Here is a 22,993-nt window from a genome sequence, read left to right as displayed (position 1 = left end):
TGTATGTTAAGTTGTGGTACATGTTTTCCCATTTTTGTTTATCAATGTAAAAATGTGAAATGGATCAAACGAAGGTCTATCTACTCCAGTGGCCTGACAACAGCCTTGTTTCTAGTTTTTGTGTCAGAAAAGACATTGCAGAATCACTCCTCATTCACCACTTTATCACATTCTTAATTTTATAGAACTCCATCATACCAACACGGATGTTTCTTCCAAGCTGAAGACAGAATGATAATGAGACCAAATTGCATAAATATAATTTAATAGACTGACTCATCTTTACTCAAAGCAAGATGCTTGTAAGAGTTCTGCACTGAAGAATATTATCAGATAACCACCATTACACAGATGCTACCTGAACAGAACAAATAGATGCATTAAAACATGGGGAATAAACACAGACCTAGGTGAGCCCAGTTTGTGTCAGATCTTACCTCTGTGAATGTGGATGATGTCATTTTCACTCGGTGTTGGCCAGTTTGGTATTTCTAGTTCAATGTCTCCACGATGATTTGTCTTCTCAATGGGGATGTTAGTAGGTTCAGGTACGTACATCTCTGAAATGAGACAAATGTGTTTCACAAATCACAGGCTGCTTAACTTCGCAGTGCTGCTCTTAATTCAGAAAATATAGTTGGCCATCTGCAGTGCTTTGTCCTCTGAATCCTTTCATTTGCTTCAGAATTTTCACCATTACTAGTCTGGGATTTTGTTTTAAGACTTGTTTCATACTGCACACAGGGTATCTGCTTGCTGCCATTATCATTATCCTAATATGAATGGGATGATCCAGTCGTGTGGACTTGCTTTTGAAAGTACCATTTCAGAATACACACTTTAGTACAACTTTGCCCTTTTGTGATATCAAACCAAAAAATACCAAGGGAAGTTTACATTTTCCCAGCTGATCTGTAAACTGCCACTGCAGGTTTCTTTTCCTTCCTTTTTTTGTAAGTAGGGGAATTGCAAGAGGGGGTACTGCTGAATCTCCCCAGCTGTCCTGTGGGAAGTAGTTACCAGCTGACTGAGCAAGATGCGCAAACTCCTGCAGAGGTATGTCAGGACTAGCATTAAAAACCACTTGCAATTCTTATGTCCCTTGTGTCCAAAATTTATATTAATTTTAAGCCAAATTAAAATGATAAAATAATGCAATAGTTCAAAATTAGGGAAGAGACTTGGAAAATACAGAAACATTAATCACTGACAGTCTGTAGAGATGTAAGAATATTCATTTTCCTACTTCGCTAATGTATTTCCGTAACCTTGTGAAAGGACAGAGCAGGAACAAGCAACTAATTTCGAAATTCAAAGTTCTCCGAATAAGCAAAATTCAAACTATATATTTGCGCAATATGCCTGTCTGTTAAGAATATTCATTTTCCTGAAGTCTAAATGTCTGCTGTCTTCTTGACACTGTTCGAACATGGACTGATGTTCAAAAACCGATTAAAAAACCTTCTTATCAGAGCTGGAAAACCAGCGTTGCAGTAGTCTGGGTTGTCACACCACATTACCTGGGCACATGGGACAGCAGCTTCCCTCCACGTTGATGGGTTCAGCACAAGGGAGGGGTGGGCAGCTGACAGTGGAGCAGAGAGTCTGACCCTGCAGGCAGTAGCAGTGTGTGCAGCTGTCAATGTCCCAGCGTTCCTCATCCGCGTATGTTTTTCCGTTGAAGTGGCACACCACTTTCTTTGGAACTGTATCTTCTGTTGAAGGAAAATGGAGTGGTGTGATCACACGGTAATAGGCAATTACACACAAATCTGATTTCCTTCCCCAACACAAAAGTGAAACAATAGCTACAAAGAAATCCCAGCTGTAATTAAAAGACCCTCTCCACATCTTCGGGAAAAATATTTGTGTCATTTCTGCTGCTTTATGAAGTACATAATTAGCCTGGGCTGCTTCTCCTCATTTTCCTCATGCAAGAGTCTAGAGGACGGATGATTGGGACACGAAATGATGATATCAAAAGTGCTGTGAAAATCATGAAGAAAAGATTAGGCTGGATGCCAAGAAGGATGAAGCAACTCTCAGGTGACAACTAGAAGTGCTTAGACTATTTATCATGACAAATACGATCTGAAGAGGATCTGATCATTCCCTGTAACTGCATCAATGGAAAACCCCAGGAAAAGGGCAATAACCAAACTCAGTACAGTTTTTTGGTGGTTAGTATTATATAATTTGGAAATTGGTGTGATCTTAACCCTCAGAAAAAAGTGAGGTTCCAGAACTCCTTTCCCAAGGATTGGGAGCTGTTAAACTAACAACTTCTCAGACAGATTTTGACACAGTATGTGATTGGGGCCTGGACTTGATGAAGCAAGTAGGTCTTGGGAAAACACTTAAAAGAAGCATTACCCTTTCTGCCTAAGCTTTCAATACACCCTTTTTTTTTTTTTATGCTGCATCCTATGCAAGCCTTTCAGGTGGTCTGCAGTATACATTCTATTTCACTCAGAGAACAGTCATGAATTGGTTAGCCTAGGATGTTTTTTGCTGCTATAGCACTTTATAGATAATCAAAACAAAGCTACACAGCAGAACCTCCAAAAGCCAAGCAGCACCTTATTTTTATCTTAGCTTCTCACTACCTTTTTTTCTTAGAGGCAGAAATTATTATGGTGAAACCTGCTGATGACATGAATTTGCAGATTAAGCATACGCATGAGATAAGAGAATGAAATAGCGAAGTAACTTCTTAAGCTGTCAGAGAAATACTGGTTTAACATTCACACAGATTTCATGTGTAAACATGTCAGTTAGAATTACCTCCTAAATATAAATAAGAAGCCTTATTAAATAATTTGGACATCAGTACAGCTTTTAATTACTGACAACATAATAGGCTGACATCATCCGGAATAACAAGGTTAGCAGTCAGCAGACCAATGTAACAGATCTGGAAAGAGTAAATTCAAATGCAAAAGGAGACCAGCAAGAAGTACTACTATGAAAATACTAATGGAATTATCTGAAAAGCGCAAATGTTCCAGAGGTCCTAGGTAGGGGTACCCCATGGCTTCCATGGCTGTAGGTATGGGTCTCAATCTCTCCAGGTAGAAGATTTTGTAAGTGAATACAGGGTGGACAAGGGAAAGGAAGAATGGGAGGAAAAGGTGACTGCAAGCTGTCAAAAGCATGTTAGGTTCTTCCATAGATGACGTGCGTGTTGGCATATACAGCCAGTGGAGCCCTGTGCTGGTCAAAAGGTAGATTTGGCTGGGGAGAGGGTGACGCAAAGAGCCCAAGCAGTCCTCTACTGTGCATTACTTCTGAAGACCTAAAGGTGAGCGCTCCCTGTGTACTCAGAGCTGATTTGCTCCCAGAGTGCTACCTTGCCCCACTCAGGACAGCTTCTTCAACTCAGCAGCTGGTCTCGCTGGAAAAGTCCTTTAACTTGCTCAGGCTTTTGCAAGTTTGTAAAGAACACATCACAATTTAATACAGTAAATGCTTTTTAGAAGAGTGAACAAGGGTAAAATCACAATAGCAGTGTTGCACTTTTGAACCTCAAGAAAAAACTTTTAAGTCCTAAGAAAATATTATTCTGCGTATACCTCCCGTTCTGGTGTATGTGTACACACAGGATGAAGATGAAGGCCACAACATTAACAAGCGCTCAAGGACAGTGGAAACACGAAAGACTTGCAGTAAGAAACTCACATATAAAAATGCAGTTTAGAATATCGTGTCTAGCTCTACCTGTCTTATATCAAATTTCCTCTAGCTGCACCAGTAAATCAATCTCATCTGGTAAACAAACAAACAGTCATTGCTCTGTTTTCTGCAGAAGACTAATCCTGTCTCTAATCAAATAGATATGCCTTTATCCTCTCTAAAGTAGAAGGTTATTGTTCCAAATTAATTTTTCTTTCCATGAGAAAGAAGCATGTTGAACACACAGGATGAATTTGAGGAGTCAGACAAACAACAAAGCCTCCAAGACCTGTAACATTTTGAATTTGAATCTATACTAACTTGTTAAGCATTAACCAGATCTGGATCAAGAAAGAAGGAAAATACAGTGCTAAACCCTGCATAGTTTTTGAAATTCCAAAAAATGAAGAAGGCCTATTTCCACAGACTTTGCCTACTAAACATTTTATCAACTATTACATGAAAGTAGTGAGGAAGAATCTGTACGAAGATGTGCTTCACAGTTCTCAAGAAATGAGGAGTAAAACAGTAAGAACCACGAAAATGAAGTGCATGACCTTACACCTCTTACAGGCAAAAGTATATGGTTCATAGACACCATTAAAAAAGTTTCCATGAATTTCAGTTATTTAGACCATAAAACATACTGTTAAGATAGCACAGCTTAGACTAATAAAATGTATCATCACTGAAAGTCTTCATATTTGATCACTAATTCAAATCTGGATTCTGTACTTTGTATTGCTGAGCAGTAGCTACTAAAAAAAAAATCATTAAGTTTTTACATCTCACACATTTAAGTATTTTCAATATTGTGCAACTATATAGGATTCAAAGTAAATTAAAGCGGTATCTACATGTTGCATGTATATATTTGCAAACCTGATGTGCAAGGTGTTAAGCACAAAGTTCTAGAGGTCTTATTTTTGTAGTTCATGGCGCTAGTCCCTGTGGTGCATCCCTTGCTTGACCTAAAGAATTCTCTATTACAGTACTAAGGGTCATGTTCTGACTTTACTGGTTTGATTGCCTAGCTCCACTGGCAATACACTCTATTTTTTTAATGTTAAAATGTATTCTGGATTAAAATTATCTTTATGGTTGCAAAGTCAATCACTGGAAGAAAAGCCTGCAGAAAGACACCTGTCAAAGAAACTTAAAATCCTCCCCATTTTGTATGCAAACCATGACGAGAAAGTAGTAATAGGATAACATAGTACCTTCACCTCAAAATGTTTTCATCAGGAATTTAAGTAGGGTTCCAAGAGCAAATGAACTTGGTATATTACCAAGTTTTCAGGAGGACGTCCTCAAATTACATTTATATCCTCCTGCACTTCTACCTCAAAACCACAAATCATGATCCTCAAAGCTCCCTGTGCAGACTTCACTCTCCAGTTCCACTGAAGGCACAAACTGCATCTCCCCAAAACAGGGAAAACACATTTCAATTTGGAAATAAAACTTCTTTTTTATTCCCAAGAAGGGAACAGCAAGTTATCGACTATTTTTATTTGCTCACCAATACAGTAAGGACAACATTGTCCCTTTCTCAAAACGGGTCTCTCACAGGATACTGGTGGGCAAGACTCAGAGTAGCACCTAATCACACCATCCATGCAAATGCAGCTAGTGCAGACATTGGGCTTCCAGGACTCAGCTGTCAGAAAAATATCTCCTTCGTCGTTTTTGCAATAACTGGGCATGCTCTCATTGCTTGATGAAGAAGGCTGAAGAGGCTCATCTGTAAATATAAACAGATTAAGTTATTTAACTTACAGTAGCTCACTTCTCTCATATTTCCTCAAAAGAGGGTTCACTCTTGAAGAACACAATGGAATTTTTACACATTGGTTTACTACTTCAGAAGAACTAGAAGGACAGAGCCTTATACCTATTCAGTCCTTAAATATGATGAGGTTCTTATGATGTGCTCTAGAACAAAGTTTATGTAGCACTTCATTGAGTTACTCAAAAAAAGAAGAGAAAAGAGAAAAAAGGACAGCAAAGTGAAAAACAATCACTATCAGAAGCAGCCCCTCAGAAAGCCACTGAGTGCTCTGAACCGAATGGTATATAGGAATTCACCTTAAATTAGAGAGATTAAAATTTAAATCTAAAACTTGAATCCCAGCTTCTGCCGTGTCAGTTCAGATCCTTGAATGATTCAAAGTGAAAAGCTATTATGCTGCTGTTGCCTTCACTACTGGACTTATATGACCTCATTATAAGCTGCTGAGAAACAAATGGAACTTGATCAGGCTTCCGCTTGATGCCAATGAGTCTGCTTTAATTTTCATGCCTGCACATGAGGGAGACATATTTCTGCAATGAAGCTGTATCTTAGCTGACATTATGGATCAAGAAATATCACTGTATGTACAGAGAACACATAAGAAAAGGAGAAGGAAAAAAAGGACTCATAAGGGGACTCAGATCAGGTTCTCAATCTAACTGCGTAAGTTATGAGACTAAGCTCCTTATATAGCCAGTGAGAAAAGATCAGCTCCTCCAAACAGTATTTTGAAGTTAAGCAACATGAATGTTCACTGTTACTAATAATGAGAATAACGGAAGTCAGGAGAACTGGCTAACTTTTTCACTGAAAATATTTTGTCTGAAAAAACCCACCCCAAAACCCAACAAACAACCTGTAGAAGAAATGGTAAAACCTAACTTTTTTTTTCCTAACATAAAATTTTTAGATTTTGTTTTTAATAAAGACAAGTATTTTCTCAGCAAGTTTACATACAATTCACAAGTTTGGAATAAATTTCCACTGCAATAAACTCCCCCATTTGCTATGTAAAACAGCAATTCACTTTCATTTATAATTGCATCTCTTTCCTCAGGGGAAAGCAACTCCTGATACCTTCTTGACACTGTGAGGCAGTCTAGGAGGAATCTGGAACACCTGCTGGGCTGGAATGCTTTGATATTACTCAGTTGCCTTCAAGTCACTCTCAAATCATACCAGGTGAAGGTAAAAGCAAACAGAAGTATTTTCGAGACCAAATCCCAAATAGACAAGATAGTAATAAAAAGGTTCACAGAAATCAAGGTATGTAGAAAGAAAAAGAAACAAGCCTGTATCTGCCTAGCCCTTTGACTACTTTCAAAGTTGCTCTAATCCTGCATGTTTCCATAAATAAGCCAGTACGTATTTCATGAACTTTCCAAATAAGGATTCTGGTTCTCATGCGACCCTTACATTATTAGATTTCCTTCTAAGAAGATGGTCACACTTCAGGGCAACAACTCCCCTTACATATAAGATCTCTCTTGCACACCATCAAGTTTTGTAGTTGAGATAGAGGACTGCAGGCTCTCACACCAAACTGCTAAGGAACAAAGGCCCCACAACAACAACCGGGCACATACCGAAATATTCAATATTCACATCACACATTCTCAGATCAAGAGAGGACTCTGATGAAAGCTGATTGTCAATATATACCTGGGCACTGTGGACAGCAGGAGTCTTGTGTGCGGGTGGGGTTTTGACAAAGAAGAGGCGGACAGACTTCAGTCTCACACAGGACACGTCCACTGTGGCATGTACACTGTGTGCAAGAATCAATATTCCACGTCTCTCCTTCTACAAAGTATTCCCCACCAGGAGCATGACAGATCGATGGACTGGTGAGCTCTGGCTTCTGCACAATTATTTCATCTGGGAAAAACAGAATTGGAAGAGGCAAAATCAACTGTGGCTCTAATGATTAACAAATGTATCCAAGATTAATAATTTATGTTGTTATTGAAAATATTAGGAATAACAAAACCAGCTATAAATATATTCTTAATGAAGCTCTTTTGACTTTATGTCACTTTTGACTGTATGTCACCTGCATCTCATGGAAAATGGGAAAAATATAAACAAGAAACAATTTGAGAATCAGTGTGAATAAATGCTAGTGAATATAAAACACGCATAACTTCAAGCATTCTTGGCATTTCAGGAAAAAAAAAAATAATCAAACCAACCTGTGATGTAGGAACTCCAAGAGACTTCTGTCATTTTCTGAAAAATGATGCTGATCAGACAGTTTCCTAACTGCTCAATAATAGCATCAGTGCAATTCCTGAAAGGATGGGTAAGTATGCTTCTCGTCTGGGATTTAGGAAGCCCAGATTCAACTGCCTGCCTTTAAGTCTCCTGAGTGATATGTGTCTGTACCATTTGGTGCCAGATTAAAAAAAAAGAAAAAGAAAAAGACAGAATTCCCCACCCAAACCCCTGAAAACATATAAGTACTTAACATTGGTAGAAGTGCTTCATCACTTTGTTCTATTAAAAAATAAAAAAAATAATGATTTTCTGCAGTCTTTGAAGTAAAAACTGGACCCAAGGAGATGCCACAGTCTGTGTACTCATATTTCCAGTGACTGTATCTCACCAAACGAACCTTAATACCTTTTTCAAGGAATTAGTTACATTACCTCTACAGCCCTGACTAAAAGACTCACCCAGCCTCTAACCCAGGCAGTTTGAGAATAGATTTGACCTCCTTCAAGTAAAGAAAGGAACCAGAACCATTTTCCTTGTTCAGCCTGAGTGTCCTCCAACCACTGGGGTATTAAAAACATGGGGGAACTCTCTTTACCTCTTCATGTTTTAAAAGACAAAAGAAACCTGTCCTGCACTTTGGAAGTGTTTAAGCACCTACCATCAAGAACAGCTTATGCCACAAACGGCATCCTCATAGCCTGCTTAAAATGCTTTGGAGCCCACCCTCACATAAGGGGCAACAAGAGCAATAATAGTTGCCAGCTTACTGTGCTGGTTGCTTTGGACCTGGAGGGAGTTACAGAATGGTTTAGGTTGGAAGGGACCTTGAAGATCATCTAGTTCCAACCCCCCTGCCACAGGCAGGGACACTTCCCACTAGACCAGGTTGCTCAAAGCCCTGTCCAGCCTGGCCTTGAACACTTCCAGAGATGAGGCATCCACAACTTCCCTGGGCAACCTGTTCCAGTGCCTCACCCCCCTCAGAGTGATTTTTTTTTTTTCCTGATATCTATTCTAAATCTACCCTCTCCCAGTTTGAAGCCATTACCCCTTGTCCTGTCACTACATGCCCTAGTAAAAAGTCCCTCTCCAGCTTTCTTGGAGGCCCCCTTCAGATACTGGAAGGCTGCTATAAGGTCCACCAGCTTTTTCCCCTGCATTGAGTATAGGAATTGAAATGCCTCACAGATCATGTTTTATTCAACTACAAAAGCCATGAGTTTGAAAGTTACATGCTGCAACATGAAGCTTCAGGCTTACAAGTAATGTTGTCCTTCAGCATGAAGTCAACCCATCTAACGTTAGACAACTAAGTGAGCTGCCTATGTTAAGACTGAACTGCCTCAGGTTTCCTGTGCTATGAATGGAGGGGAAAAGAAAGCGACTTCCAGGTAAAGACTACATCTATAAACCACTTTCTGAAGATCCCACTCTTCTACTTCATTATAAAGATGCCTAATGTGAACATCATCCTAAATCAAACAACTTGGTTAAGAACAGAAAAATTAAATGGATAGCAGCTCCTCTAGTCATTTAGTAAGGCCAAGGCTCACAAAGTGCATGTGCTTCTCTCCACACTTGTAGCACTGCTGTACATTTTATGCAATGGCATCCTAACTCACCATGGCAAAACCAATACTAATTATTTTCTGGAAATTTTCTGAGTCATAGAATTGTAGAATGGTTTAAGTTGGAAAGGACCTTGAAGATCATCTAGTTCCAAGCTCCCTGCCATAGGCAGGGACACCTCCCACTAGACCGGGCTGCTCCAAGCCCCATCCAGCCTGGCCTTGAACACCTCCACGGGTAGGGCATCCACAACTTCCCTGGGTAACCTGTTCCAGTGCCTCACCACCCTCAGAGTGAATATTTTTTTTTTTTGATAATATGTATTCTAAATCTACCCTCTTCCAGTTTAAAGCCATTCCCTCTCGTCCTATCACTACACTCCCTGATAAAGAGTCCCTCCCCATCTTTCCTGTAGGCCCCCTTTAAATATTGAAAGGCCGCAGTGAGGTGTCCCCGGAGCCTTCTCTTCTCCAGGCTGAACAGCCCCAACTCCTTCAGCCTGTCCTCATAGGAGAGGTGCTCCAGCCCTCTGATCATCTTTGTGGCCCTCCTCTGGACCCGCTCCAGGTCCATGTCCTTCTTATGTTGGGAGCTCCAGAGCTGGATGCAGTACTCCAGGTGGGGTCTCACGAGAGTAGAGTAGAGGGGCAGAATCACCTCCCTTGACCTGTTGGCCACACTTCTGATGCAGCCCAGGGTACGGTTGACTTTCTGCGCTGCAATTGTGCATTGCTGGCTCATGTTGAGCTTCTCATCAATCAGTCATCTCATTTGCATTTAGTTCTCTGCAAAGTCACAGGCCTGTTTTACTACAGATCATAAACTGTGCATAATCAGAAAAGCATAACCAGATAGTACTGCCGTACATACGGTATTACTTACTGCTCCCTTAGCAGCATTGATAGTGATATATCACTGCAACTGCATTGCTACAAATGTACAACTACCATATTCCTGAAGGAGCAACTAGCCAAACGAATACAGACTTTCTGGAGAGCACGGTTCTGCAAAACACTAGCAGTTAATGGTTTTCTAAATCTTACAGGAAACCTGGAGCATTTCACAAGCATTGTGACAATCCACTTAAACCCCTGAATATATAGAAACACGGTTATAAGGAATGTTGTAGCAGTCAAGGTATATCTTGCTCTCTTGAAAACTAACTAAATATGGAATTGAATGTAACTGCATTTTTTTTTTCAGTCTGAAAAATGACCTCTGAGAGCTGCCACTTCCCTGTTGATAGGTTAACAGCGCTATTCAAAACTGAGTACATTAGGATTGCTAATTATTTCAATATCCTTATGCCAGACGCGAGTGACGTGCGCACAGTCTCACAATTCCAAACTGCATTGCTCTCTACTGAAAGCCATGATATTTATTTAACATCAGTGGGGAATCAATACATAGCAAAATAAAATCAGAAGTACATTTCTAACAAATATGTTCCTCAGTGGGGGGAAACAAAACCACACTGGGACCAATTTGGCCATATTAATTCATACACTTATATATGCAATGGCTTTTAAAAAATGCTGTGTCTGCCCTAGCACTGTAAGAATTTACACCAAGCATGACTTTGCTAACACAGAAGCCAGGTGACTAGTACCTTGAAAGCAGGAAAGATGTCAGACAGAGAAACCTACGTAGACACTGTCTCTCAAAGAAACGGACACTACAGGGTAAGCAACTGCTATTTTATACAAGAGACCAACGTTGCTGCTGCTCAGAATCAAGCACTGATCTCATCCCACAGGAAACGTATAGCATGAGAAGATAGGTACTGCTAATCTCCTACTGATCTTTCTTCCACAAACTGAACATTAGGCTTATGAATGGATTCACCCAAATTCATTCTCCAGACACAAAGTAACAAGTCACTGGTGCTGCTGAAAGACCAAAATTAACATTACTCTTACTTGAATGCTCTGAAGTGTTCTGTATGTGTTAGGTAAATCAATGCGCACAAGTATGCTGATAGAAGAGTGAAATCAGGAATTAGTCTCGGGGACCTAACAACAGAATTGCTAGAACTGGAACAACCATCCTACATTTTAAATTTTGAATCTTTAATGTTTACCTAATATAAGACTGACATGCTAACCTGTCCCCATCCATATGAAGCATACCGTCCCCTACAATAACACACAAATCATGGTGAAAAGGTGTGTGACTACTGCAGGTAGTCCAACAGTTCTGTGCAGACCTGAATTCCAGCTAGTGTGAGTGGAAAATAACATCCCTGTCCAGTGACATGACTTTAGGAATACGATATCTGTATTTATGATTTGCTGTTTAACTGCTCCTCCTGGAACAATATTCACAACTGAATCTTTTTGTTGTTTTCTTTATATTTTTCCCACTACACTGAGGTTTCATAGGGGGAGAGAACTGTACTATATAAGATGGACTGTGAATATGTGTGTGTGCATGGGGAGCTGGAAGAAAGAATGACTGTACCTGATGGGATGCATATGGACCAACACTGCATATTGCTGTGGCAAAAAAATGTGCTCCAAGCTGACAAAACGCTAAGGTTCCCTTTAAAAATCTTATGATTTCCAAATTCCATGTCTGACTAGCCAGTTACTTGGTAAAGGAAGAGAAGGAAGCAAGTGAAGGATGCTTCCCTACTAATGCATAACTGGTGGGAGTATCCTCCTTAGTGTTTCCATCTCAGCTAAAAATTCATTAATGGCTGAAATTACTAAGATGCTAAGCACTAAGAGCTCGACCTCAGTAACCGCTGCAACACTTCGTATTGAAAACGAAGTAGAGAGCTCCGTCTCCGTGAAAGCCAGTGCCAAAAGCAACACCACGGCTGGCCATGGAACCACAGGAACCAGAGTGCCCAGTCTTGATACTAAGGGGAGGAGAGTGGTGCAGACTGAGAAAGGGAAACAGACCTTTTGGAGTCTTGCATCATTTTGGGGACTATGTTTTTCCAGTTACCACAAGATGCAAACTTGACTGGAGGTCACCATTTGTCTAAGCGATCTAAAGAGATCGATTATCACGGGTCCTAGGCAGGATACACTCTTCTCTGCCACTTTCAGAAAAAGGATCTGGCTGTTTATTTTGCCCCTAGGATTTCGCGTTCTTTACAAAGAATTTGAAACAGTTCATAATTGCTTATATCCTGCCAGTGCTGTCTTCCCATTTTGCTATTTATAGTAGTATCATAGGCCTTGTTGTTCCTACTTGTAACATGACTTCCAATAAAGTCATAGACAATATCACTGTATTACAAATTAATCTATTTAGCACATAAAATATTGTAGGAATCATTCTGAAGAAAGAGGGTATTAATCTTATACTCTACCCACACTCTAACATCTTTCATAGATGTTTTTCATATCAACACTTATTATTAAAATTGTCTTGGAATGCAACATTAATTGTACTTGGCCTTCCCACCAAGAACATTAAAATAATCTTCTGGTGGCACAGGAGCTTTCCCTCAGAACACAGAATCATAACGTTCAATTACTTAAGACGCATGTTTAAATGCGTTCTCCTTTGAGGGGTTGTGAAACATAGATCAGGAGATTAATTTTAATAAAACTCCACTTCAAATTAAAAAAGAAAAAATATAATGGCTTATTAAAATATTTGCTATTATAGATAACAAAATTGTATATGAGTATGAATCTGCTATTATAGCTAATATAGACTAGAAACTTCTTTTAGTTTAAAGATTTCGATGTGCCAGATTAACATGTTAGAACCCACAATGTGCATATGCTTTAAATATTTAAGTTCCTGTCTTTCACATCTAAGATCTTAATGAAAGCCACTCATCATGTTATATTTGGGCATAGAAACCTTCATATATACCTATCACTGAATGATGCATGAGATTATTTTCATGTATTAGGAAACAGAACCCATGTGAAAATGAAACCTGATTACAAAGCACATAGAAGAAAGCACATTACCTGGACACGATGGGCAACACTGCCCTGGATGTATGGTGGGGTTGCCACAATTAGGAACGGGGCAGGTGATCAAGGCACACATTTCCCGTCCATTGTGACAGTAGCACTCCCTGCAGCCATCGTGCCAGCTCTCCTCGTTCTCATGTCGGCGCCCATCCATTGACAGGCAAGAGCCTGTTTTAATGGGAGGCATAAGAGAAGCGGTTGCCTCTGCACAAAATCAAAGGAAAATCCTGATAAGTATGTGTTGCTTAGGGAAAAAACACACCGACTTCATGACTGGATTGCATTCATTTTAGAAGCACATATAAAACCAAGTGAATATTAATTCTATCATTGACACTGAGAAATAAAGTAACACCACACATGAAACAATTAAAAGGTATACTGAAGGGGACGGTAGCATGTAGCAGAATGTATTTCCTTGGAAAATATCATCACTTCTTTCTGTTGCACCTATACTGTTTTTAATCATACAGAAATGCAGTACTGGCTAAATAATATAAGAAAAAAAGAGAAATGCAATGGAGGGAAATAGCAGAAAGCACAAAGCATGCCTAAAATGAAATATTTAATATTGCAGTGTATTAGATTATCTATAATGTGAGTATATCTGTTAGCAAATATAATATAAAAGCATTTACAAGAGCTTATATTGTGAATGACAGAAAACTACAAACAAGTTCTAACAGAGTCATGTTAGATACTGAAAATATTCATAAAACACTTATGAGAAATTATTTCTTTACATTACTATGATAAATAAGATGCTTGGAAGATAACCGCTCTGACAATTTTACCCCTCATTCCTCGCTTTTACCAAGATGAGAATACAGTAGCTTGGACTGCTGCATTACTTGCACTCAGCCAGAAGACGCAAGCAGTTGGTCTAGGGAGGATAAAGTCTCATTTGTATCTTAAGAGGTATTTAAGACCTGCAGGATTCAGCCTCAATATATTCTTTGTTAATCAGCAGAGTGAATTTAGAGCCCAACATTCCCTCGCCTCCATCATTATGATGATGAAGGATTTACGATCAGTTTGTCAGTGAACTGACTTGTTTTCAGTGGTGTGTCAACCATGTTCTGCTGACACTTACATATATATAAGGTTATTTGTATTAAGTTGCTTATTCCTTTTTCTGTTTAAAAAACAGAAAAAGTTTGGTTTTTTTTTTTTCCTGTTTAAAAACAGAAAAAGTTGTTTGTTTGTTTTTTTTCCCTAACATGGAGGTGAGCACTTCTTCAGTTGTGGCAGATCTATCAAAGGTGGTCTAAGAACCACAAGCAAATGGTACAAAGTTAGTTTGGTGCATGGTATCACAATAAGAATGCAATACACAGAAATTACATTAGTGTACCATTTTGTGAATTAAAAAGAAAATAAGGAATAAGGATAAAACATTTCTTAAGACAGACTTCATCCTACTGCACAAACAGAAATACTATGAAAAAATTTTACATTCAGTTACTATACTTTTATACTTTAGTATAAGATTATATATTAATTCCTATCTGAATTAATATCACTGGAATACTGTCCTACATTAAAATAATTATTGACACACAAAAGTCTTAGATGGTAATGCCCTTCCTCTTCCTTAATAAATAAAGTATCTGATGTAATCAAACTTTTTTTTCCTGAAATATTCTAAAGTACACTCCAAAATTTGGAGAAACAAACCAAGCATATAGGCAACTACTTAAAATTAACTTCACAAACTGAGATTGTTTTCACTTTTTAATTAAAATTAGTACAAAAGATAATACTTAGAGAAGAAACCAAATGCCCAAATATAAAATGGGAATAACTGGATAACTAGAGGTATGGTTGAAACAAGCTGGGATTACAGTAGCTCACAAGTAAAAATAAGTCAGCAATGTGATACCACAGCAGAGAGGGCAAGTTCAATGTAAGACACAAATACAGAAGCACTGTAAATTTAATTACAGTATTACTGTCTCTACTAGTTTGAAGTTTTTGCTACTGCTGAAGTACAATATCCAGTTTTTGAACTGTAATGAGAGACCAAGATAACTGTGTTTATTTGACTTAGGGGAAAAAAAAACAACAACCCAATCAAACAACCACAAATGTTTATGGGGCTCCAGTTGCAACCCCTTAAATATTACAAATACTATAAAGGGAATGGTGCTTAGCTGTTCCGTATGTCTGCTGAGGTTAGGACAAGAAGCTACTGGCTCAATTTGTAGAAAGGGAGACAGAAATATTAGAAAATTTAAATTAAAATGTCACATACTGGTAACTGCAGGAAAAACATTATTTGAGAGAGTTGTTTTGTTTTGTCTTTTTACCTTTGCGAGTTGAGTTTCTTAATAAATTAAATCTTAGGCAAACATCTGTCAAGGATTATCCAGATACACTCTATTTTATGCGAGGGCAGAGAAATGGACTCTCTGTTTTCCAGAGGACTACCCCAGCCCTGTACTACTATGGTTCTGCTTCTCTTAATCCTAGCATAAGCTATTTCTGGCAGAAGCAATTTAGAAAGTGGAGCTAATTCACAGGCAAGGGATTTACTCATCCCTTTCTCCTACTTACGGATTTTAGGTCAAAATTTTAACAAAGACTCACAGCTCCCCCAGAACATACTGGTGATTGCTCTAATTATTCTTGGACAAGTTGCTAATGAAGTGATATGCTCATGGCTTGGTATCATTATGACCAAGACAATGAAAAATACTACTTAGAGACAGATCAAGTTATTTTCGTTAAATATTTGCACGTTTAAAAATCCATCCTTGTTAAGGAAGGGACTTAAAAGTGTGCATACACATAATTAGTAACAGACGAGTTGCATCTGTTTATAGTCTAGGATGCAATTATGGCACACCTAAGAGAACACCCTGTGTCCATCACAGCATCACTACAATCAGGAAAAATGTGCTGATTGTGAACATGGAGACAAATAACAGATGAATGATAAGAATTGTCTCAATGGGACTCCATTCAGCAGTTACCCTTTCTTATTTAATTTTAAAATTTTTCTTGCTAGCAAAAGTCATATATTGTAGCTTATGTCAGTGAAATCTCTCTCTACTTCTTGGATCTACAAGGTAGGTTTATAACATTTTAATTTTTTTTTGCTAGAAGTCTTCAAGTTTTGTTATAATTATCTGCAATGTATGAAGTCATGTGGAGAAAATATAATGTCAGATCCTTCTGATTTATATGATTGCACGTTTGCCTTCAACTACAGGAGAGTCTTCAGGAACTCCAACACCTTCTTCCAGTCCCACGTTCCCATAGCTTGCTTTATTATATTTTATCATTTTTTCAAAATGCAAAAGAAATAGCTGCTAAAAAAGTAAGAATGGAGTCACTACAGAAAGCAATGGGAAAATACTCAAACTTACTTGCCTATAGCTAGAAATCAAAACCACACAAGTAAGAGTAAAAAAAAAAAGCATGAAAGAGCAGTTAGGATCAGAGAGAGCCTGAGCACAAACGAAAAGTTATTAAATGCAACACATGGAGATGAGCAATCTGATATCCAGAATAATACAAAATGCAAACTGAAAATATGTTGAAAAAGAGACATGCTAAAAGCAGCACAAAACTAAAGCAAGCAACTGATGAACATCTTTTCTCAATCTCCACCTCGAACTTGGTTGTTACAAGTCTGGGATGTGCCACATGTGAAATGCTTAAGAATGCCCAGTCCTTTCTTGCGGGTAATCGCTCTCTGTACTCATTGGTCCTCGAGACCACCTGAAAAGTGTCTAAGAAACAGCACTCTGATTTTAGGTGATGAGTTTTAGGTTACTTGAGTTTGATGATGGTGAAGAAGCTAAGATGAACGCTGCTACAGAACAGGCCCCCCCCCCCACCCCACCCCCCTAGCTTATTTCTAGTAGTTAAAGAGCCTGATCTAATTTTTATTAATGATAACAAACTGATTTCTGTGACTTTGTAACGGGATATCAAAGTGGAGCTGAAGCTTTCTGTTCAAGCCAAGATGAACACAGATAATAACAAACACCTGCAAAACAATACACTGCATTGAGCAAAGCTGAACCCACTCCCCCACCAGTTACCATGTTTCATTTCTTACATATTCTGTGCAGTATTCTGTTTCTTTTGGTCTAGCTTCCAACTGCTTTGAAAACAAGTTGTAATTAGAGGCGGTAATGTACTTGCACGTACCTCTGCACTTGCAGATAACACAGCCGTGATTGTTCTGCTGGAAGCCCATGGGACAGATTTTACCACAGGGCAGGTCTGGGCATTTCTTACACCGACAGATCTCACAGCCATGCTTGTTCTTCCTAGATGACCAAAATAATTTGTAAAAGGTCAGCAGGTCACTTTAAATATCTACACGTCACTTTAAAGCAAAAGCATACCCTAAAGAAGTAACTGATCGAGTAAAGAAAATTATCTTTAACTGTCACCCTTAGGTTCAGTGGGTCTGTGGGCTGTACAGGTCTCCGTCCCTGGCACGTGCTCCTTTCATGTGACTGGCAAAATCTCTGCATTTGGTACTTTCAAGCCATAGCAGATAACATAGATGTATGTGCTTGTGACTACTATTCACGATCAATTCTTTTTTCAAATGACAAAGTAGAAAGAATAACTTCTAAAACTGTGAAGAATTTGGGTAGGTAGGAAACTGTGTATATATATATATAAACTGTTTTTATAACACAAATTACTGTTAGCTTTTCTCGTCCAACAAGAGGTAAAGTACAGTAGATTTCCTCTCTTGCATATTAAAACTATAGAGAGATTTCCAAAAACATTAAATAAGCAGACACAAAGCTTACTTGAAAACTAGCATGTGGAATACCAATAAACCATATAAAAAATAGCAGACACACAGTAACACATATTTTGAAACAGAGAAAACCAGAGAACTTTTCAGCATACAAAGTACAGAAAATCAAGAATACAAATGCTTCCAAAGCTTCCAGGTGAAGCTGGCAGGAGTCTACAGTACCACCTGACAGCATCTCTTCACACCACCATAAACATACTGCTTCTGAGAATCCTATACTGAATATTTGCTTGTCCATTTTTTCAGCAAGACAGCTAATACCATTCTAATTTTAGGCACAAGTGTACTACTTCCTTTCATAAACAGATAGAGTAATTTTCTGTGCCTTCTGAAGATACGGAGGAAGTTGTAATGAAGAAGTTCAAGACAAAGAGGGGAAAAAAACCCAGTAACTGATTTTCATAAGTCTGCTGAAAAACATCGCACTAAGAAGGTAACTCACTAAAATTGGTAAACACATTTATTGGGAAACTGAAAGATCCCTCATTGAATACTACACCATTAAATGCATTCAGTTCCCCCCAAAACAAAGAAAAAACATGGGAACTTAAAGAAGAACATCTAGAGGGATAAATACGAAATAAATTATGTAAACCTCTGAAAAGTCTTACATCAAGTTCTAAAAAAAAAAGTGATTTAATTTTTAGTTAAAAGACTGAGGAAAACAAATCAGCACATAGTAGGATGGAGAATGGAAGACTTTCTGTCCTTCTACCCGTCTATTTTTCCCTCCTTAACCTCTGCAACCACAGCCCTTTTAATATCAAAAGAAACGCTTCTTTCCATTAATGTGTAGAGCTTTCAAACAGTGAACTCTCTTGAGCAGCTTTTTTCAGACAATTGTGAAAAGGTTTTGGTTTCTTTAAAGATGCATGAACTCCAGTTTTCCAATTACTAACCTTTGACAGTCTTAAAAAAATATGAAAAAACACGAACATGATGATTATTCCTTAACTTTTCACTGTCTAATGTATTTTTCTTTTAATACTTGTTTCTTTCGTCTCCTATTTGTGACCAAAGTTATAGATTAAAATGGAGATTTGTCTTCCCTTACATCCTATGCTTTGATGGTCATAACAGGCTTGGAAGTCACAAAAGGTTTGCTATTTCAGAAAAGAAATTGGCACAGTAGCAGTAAAGAACCAAACAAATGTGCAGATCTAAATAATTTTAGGACAAAAGTAAAATTTGAAGTGAAATGATCTTAAAGTAGTTTTTACCATGATTTTGGCCCTTTATACTACACACATAGTTATCTTTAAATGTTATTAATTTCATGCAGTGCAATTATTCATGTATTTTGTAGACGGTGACAAGACTAGGGTGCTCATTTCCAGTGCTTGTTTCTTTTTAAATTACAATCGCCTTAAGACACTCATCATTTTAAAATACCAACCAAGCATCATGCATAATTAGACTGCATTCTACATTTAAAACCAGAATTCAAATTGAAGATTATTTTCCAATTAGCTTAAAGTTCAGTTTTTCTCAGGTGTACAAAAATGTAAGGGAAAGATTATCCCAAAGACAGGGTATCTAGAACGCTAGCATCAGCTTGAAATCAACTTGCTTTTAAAACATCTTTATCTTACTCCCAGCTACCATAGTATACCCATTAATATTTGCTGTCATTTCTAAAATGCCTTTGGTACATAGTTCACATAGGTTTTCTAATAAAACTGTCTTATGAACACTTTAGTTCAAAAAAAAAAAAAAAGAGAAAGAGAAGAGTGTGTTTCAGCTTATCTAAGTACAGAAATCTGTAATTTTCCTCTGTAGGTCAACACATACAGGCTTAAAATTACTCCTCTTTAAAACAAGCAGTGTAATTCTGTGTGAGGCTGAACATTATCTTTTTTATAAAGCTTTCTATTTGAAGGTGAGCTGTGTGGTTCAGCGCTTGCCCATGGAGAGCAGTCCTGACCTGTGGGATGTTTTCACCAACCTCCCACAGCTCCTCTGAATGGGATATGGTACGATGGGGTAGACAACATGGCCTGGCCTGGGGAGTGCCTGGCCAAGTCATTAAATGATCCAGATCTGATACTCTCTGAGCCAATGTCTGACCGGGGTGTCATTTTATCATGTCTAGGACTTCAGATGAATAGTTGCAAATTGCAAGATTCAATGTTTACGCTTTTTAACTTTAACTTGTTCACTACTTTTCTTCGTTTTTACTAAATTCCACATACTTTCAATTTCTGAAGAACTGTGTTTCCATTTTGAAGCGTATTACTTGGTAATTTTAGTTTTCCTTGGGTATACAAACTAAGCCCAGTAAATCTAGGAAATAAAGGCCTGTCTTATTGTTCTCTTCTTCAACAACACAAACCTTACTATTTTTCTAAATTTTTCCTACTCTTATGTGACAGTATCACACAATGTCTTAGACAATGGCTGCTTCCTCCATGAGTTTAGAAAATCACTTGGATTTGTGCCCGAAATTTGTATCCTTTAACGGATTATCCTTGACACATGATCGACACTGAAAAATACTTGCACCTAGGACTAACCACCTCTGTGTTTAAAGTGCTCTCGCACCTCGTGGATAATACTCACAGGCCTTTTCCATCCTTCCCAGAAACTGAGACAACAGTTCTTTATTACAGGAAAGCATTCCAGCAAAATGAATGATTTGATCCATTTCTTTATACAAAGCTAGGCCCATATATCTTTTTTTTCCTCAGTCCTCTTTGATTTTCATTCAGAAGACTGAACTGTTTCTGGGTAGATAGACAGCATTAATTCAAGTTCCAGGTATGTCCATATTTAAGAATATGCCACAGACACCTTTAGACTTCCCCATACAATCAACTCGATTACTATTGACACATACCACAAATTTATTAACAATAATCACCTCAAGCGCTTAGGCACAGGTATCAGCAGGATGATACTCACAGATCAAACAAACTAAGGGACTCTATAGGTCAAGTGGATTGCACTGAAGCACAGAAAATCAGATTAGTAAGGTGCAAAAGTATATTAGGCTCTATTCTTGGGTTCTTGTTTTTCTCGTTTTTAGAGATTTCTCCTTTAAGGCCTTTCAAAATAATGCAGGCACATCTCACCTAAAGTGCAACAAGAGAAGGCCAGTAGAACTACTCCAGATTTTTTTTTTTTTTTATTGTTCAGAAAAATATTCTTGATTATTCATACTGGTGTGTCAGAGTACAACCCTTAACATCACAGGTCGAATTCACTGCAATCTGAGGGTCATCTTCTAATCACACATAAGGATCTTCTTCATCTTTGTTTAAAACTTTCTTTAGAAAACCAGTTACGTCACAGTTCATGTAAGAGACATACCATGAAAGTCAGACCTCTCAAACCAAGTAACAAGTTTCTGAATTCATTAATTAATAAAGTTCATTAATTCATTAATTAATTCAGTTCACATGGAACAGCCAACTTCACTGCAAAACTAACAATACCAAAGTAGTATAGAAGACAAGAGTAAAGAGAAACCTTTGCTTAAGAAAGTAAAAATTAGAAGTTGCAGAGTAAAAATATATGCAACCAGAAGCAAGTAGTGCATCTTTACTGAAAGCTAAGGAAGAAAACAGGATCAAATAAAATACTATTCTTTTTAGCAGTTATACATAGTCTGGTCACTAATGAGGTAGACTTAAATCAAGAACATTACTGCCAGTCACAAACACTGGGGTCACAGGTGCAGGAATAGAAATTTACTGTCTTAACTTATCTGAAAAGACTATTTGATTTTTCCTGAAGATTCAGAATTTTGAAGGTAAAAAATATCCAGTTCACCACAGGTTATTAAGGTCTCTACTATGTTCCATTTAAAACTGTAAAAGTACTTTCCTCTTAACAAGAATTACAGTTCAATATAACCAAATAAGGCAAACCTGCTCATTATGTGAAAGACACTATTTCTTCCTAATTCTATGTTGTTGGGAAAGGTAGTGTACAATTAACTACAAGAATGTAACAGCAAATGCAACACATTTACACAAACAAAACACATTAATAGTAAATGACTTTGGTAAGTATAGTTCAGAACAATCCTTATCAGCACTAGAAAAACATTTTTAACATTTCAGTGTGACATATACATTGGGACCGCCAGTGAAGAAAACCAGTGGTAGTAAACTAAAAGAAACCAAAAGTAGGAAAAAAATTGACTGCTTTAGATGCTGCAGAAAAGTCAAAGAACAGAGTTTGCTGGAATGGAAATAAACACCTAGACCTTGGTTTATGAATATATTCAAGCTATTTCTGTGTAAGTCAAAAAAGGCAATGACAAAAGACATTAAATAGACCTTATTTAATGGTCTTCTCATATTATAACTGTTGAACAGGCTAAAGCAAATGGCCTTGAAAATAATAATTTATTTATGCACTTGTAATATTAAAATTTAAAAAAACCTTTTCCTGTTCCAAGCTGAACAATATTCAGTCACACTGAGTAAACAGTAAAAAATTTTGTATTTCATACCAACTGTCTCTGCTGTTATGCAAACACATGCATGCACACACTCCTTGTGCATGAAAAAAAAGTCTTCTCAGATTCTGTCCTGATAGTTTTAAGTTATTGACCCTGCTACACACAAATCAAGAGCTAAAATATGGAAAAAGTATAAACCCCAAGATCTAGAGCCTTAGTATGCCCTTTAAATACCATATTAGGTTAATCAGCTGAATTTATAAACAAATTTGAAAAAATAACCAGTAACTGAGTATTCTTAATGGAAATTACTTTTTAAAACAAAATAGAAAACAGAAATAAAAAGAAATGTTCAGATATACAGTTTGGAGACTGCTGAACTCACATCCTGTACTTGCTACTGAAGATGCGTGATATATCATGAACAAAAAAGATGGCTTTCACCTTCATTGCAAATAGCAATGAAATATATGAATTTTTGTCTCTTCTGTGCCAAAGTTCAAAATCAAATTTAAGCTACTGCAAATTACTTCAGTGCCCCTTGAGAAATGGTTACACCATATGAGGACTATATGGCAATTTCCAGTAAATGCTTG

General features: G+C 37.7%; 1 protein-coding gene across 1 annotated transcript in view; it reads right to left on the bottom strand.

Moving 5' to 3' along the window:
* CRIM1 (cysteine rich transmembrane BMP regulator 1 (chordin-like)) overlaps nt 1-22,993 on the bottom strand; it is a 189,598-nt gene that overhangs the window by 3,804 nt on the left and 162,801 nt on the right. The window contains exons 12-17 of the mRNA XM_009880437.1: nt 17,359-17,480; nt 13,192-13,401; nt 7,130-7,345; nt 5,195-5,416; nt 1,521-1,715; nt 438-560 (exon numbers count right to left, since the gene is read on the bottom strand). Of these exons, the coding sequence (XP_009878739.1) occupies nt 438-560; nt 1,521-1,715; nt 5,195-5,416; nt 7,130-7,345; nt 13,192-13,401; nt 17,359-17,480 (1,088 nt within the window). The remainder of the gene's footprint in view (nt 1-437; nt 561-1,520; nt 1,716-5,194; nt 5,417-7,129; nt 7,346-13,191; nt 13,402-17,358; nt 17,481-22,993) is intronic.

The sequence above is a fragment of the Charadrius vociferus genome, unplaced genomic scaffold (assembly GCF_000708025.1).
Source record: "Charadrius vociferus isolate BGI_N301 unplaced genomic scaffold, ASM70802v2 scaffold62, whole genome shotgun sequence".
Lineage (NCBI taxonomy): Eukaryota > Metazoa > Chordata > Aves > Charadriiformes > Charadriidae > Charadrius > Charadrius vociferus.
This window is presented reverse-complemented; position numbering and strand designations above follow the sequence as displayed.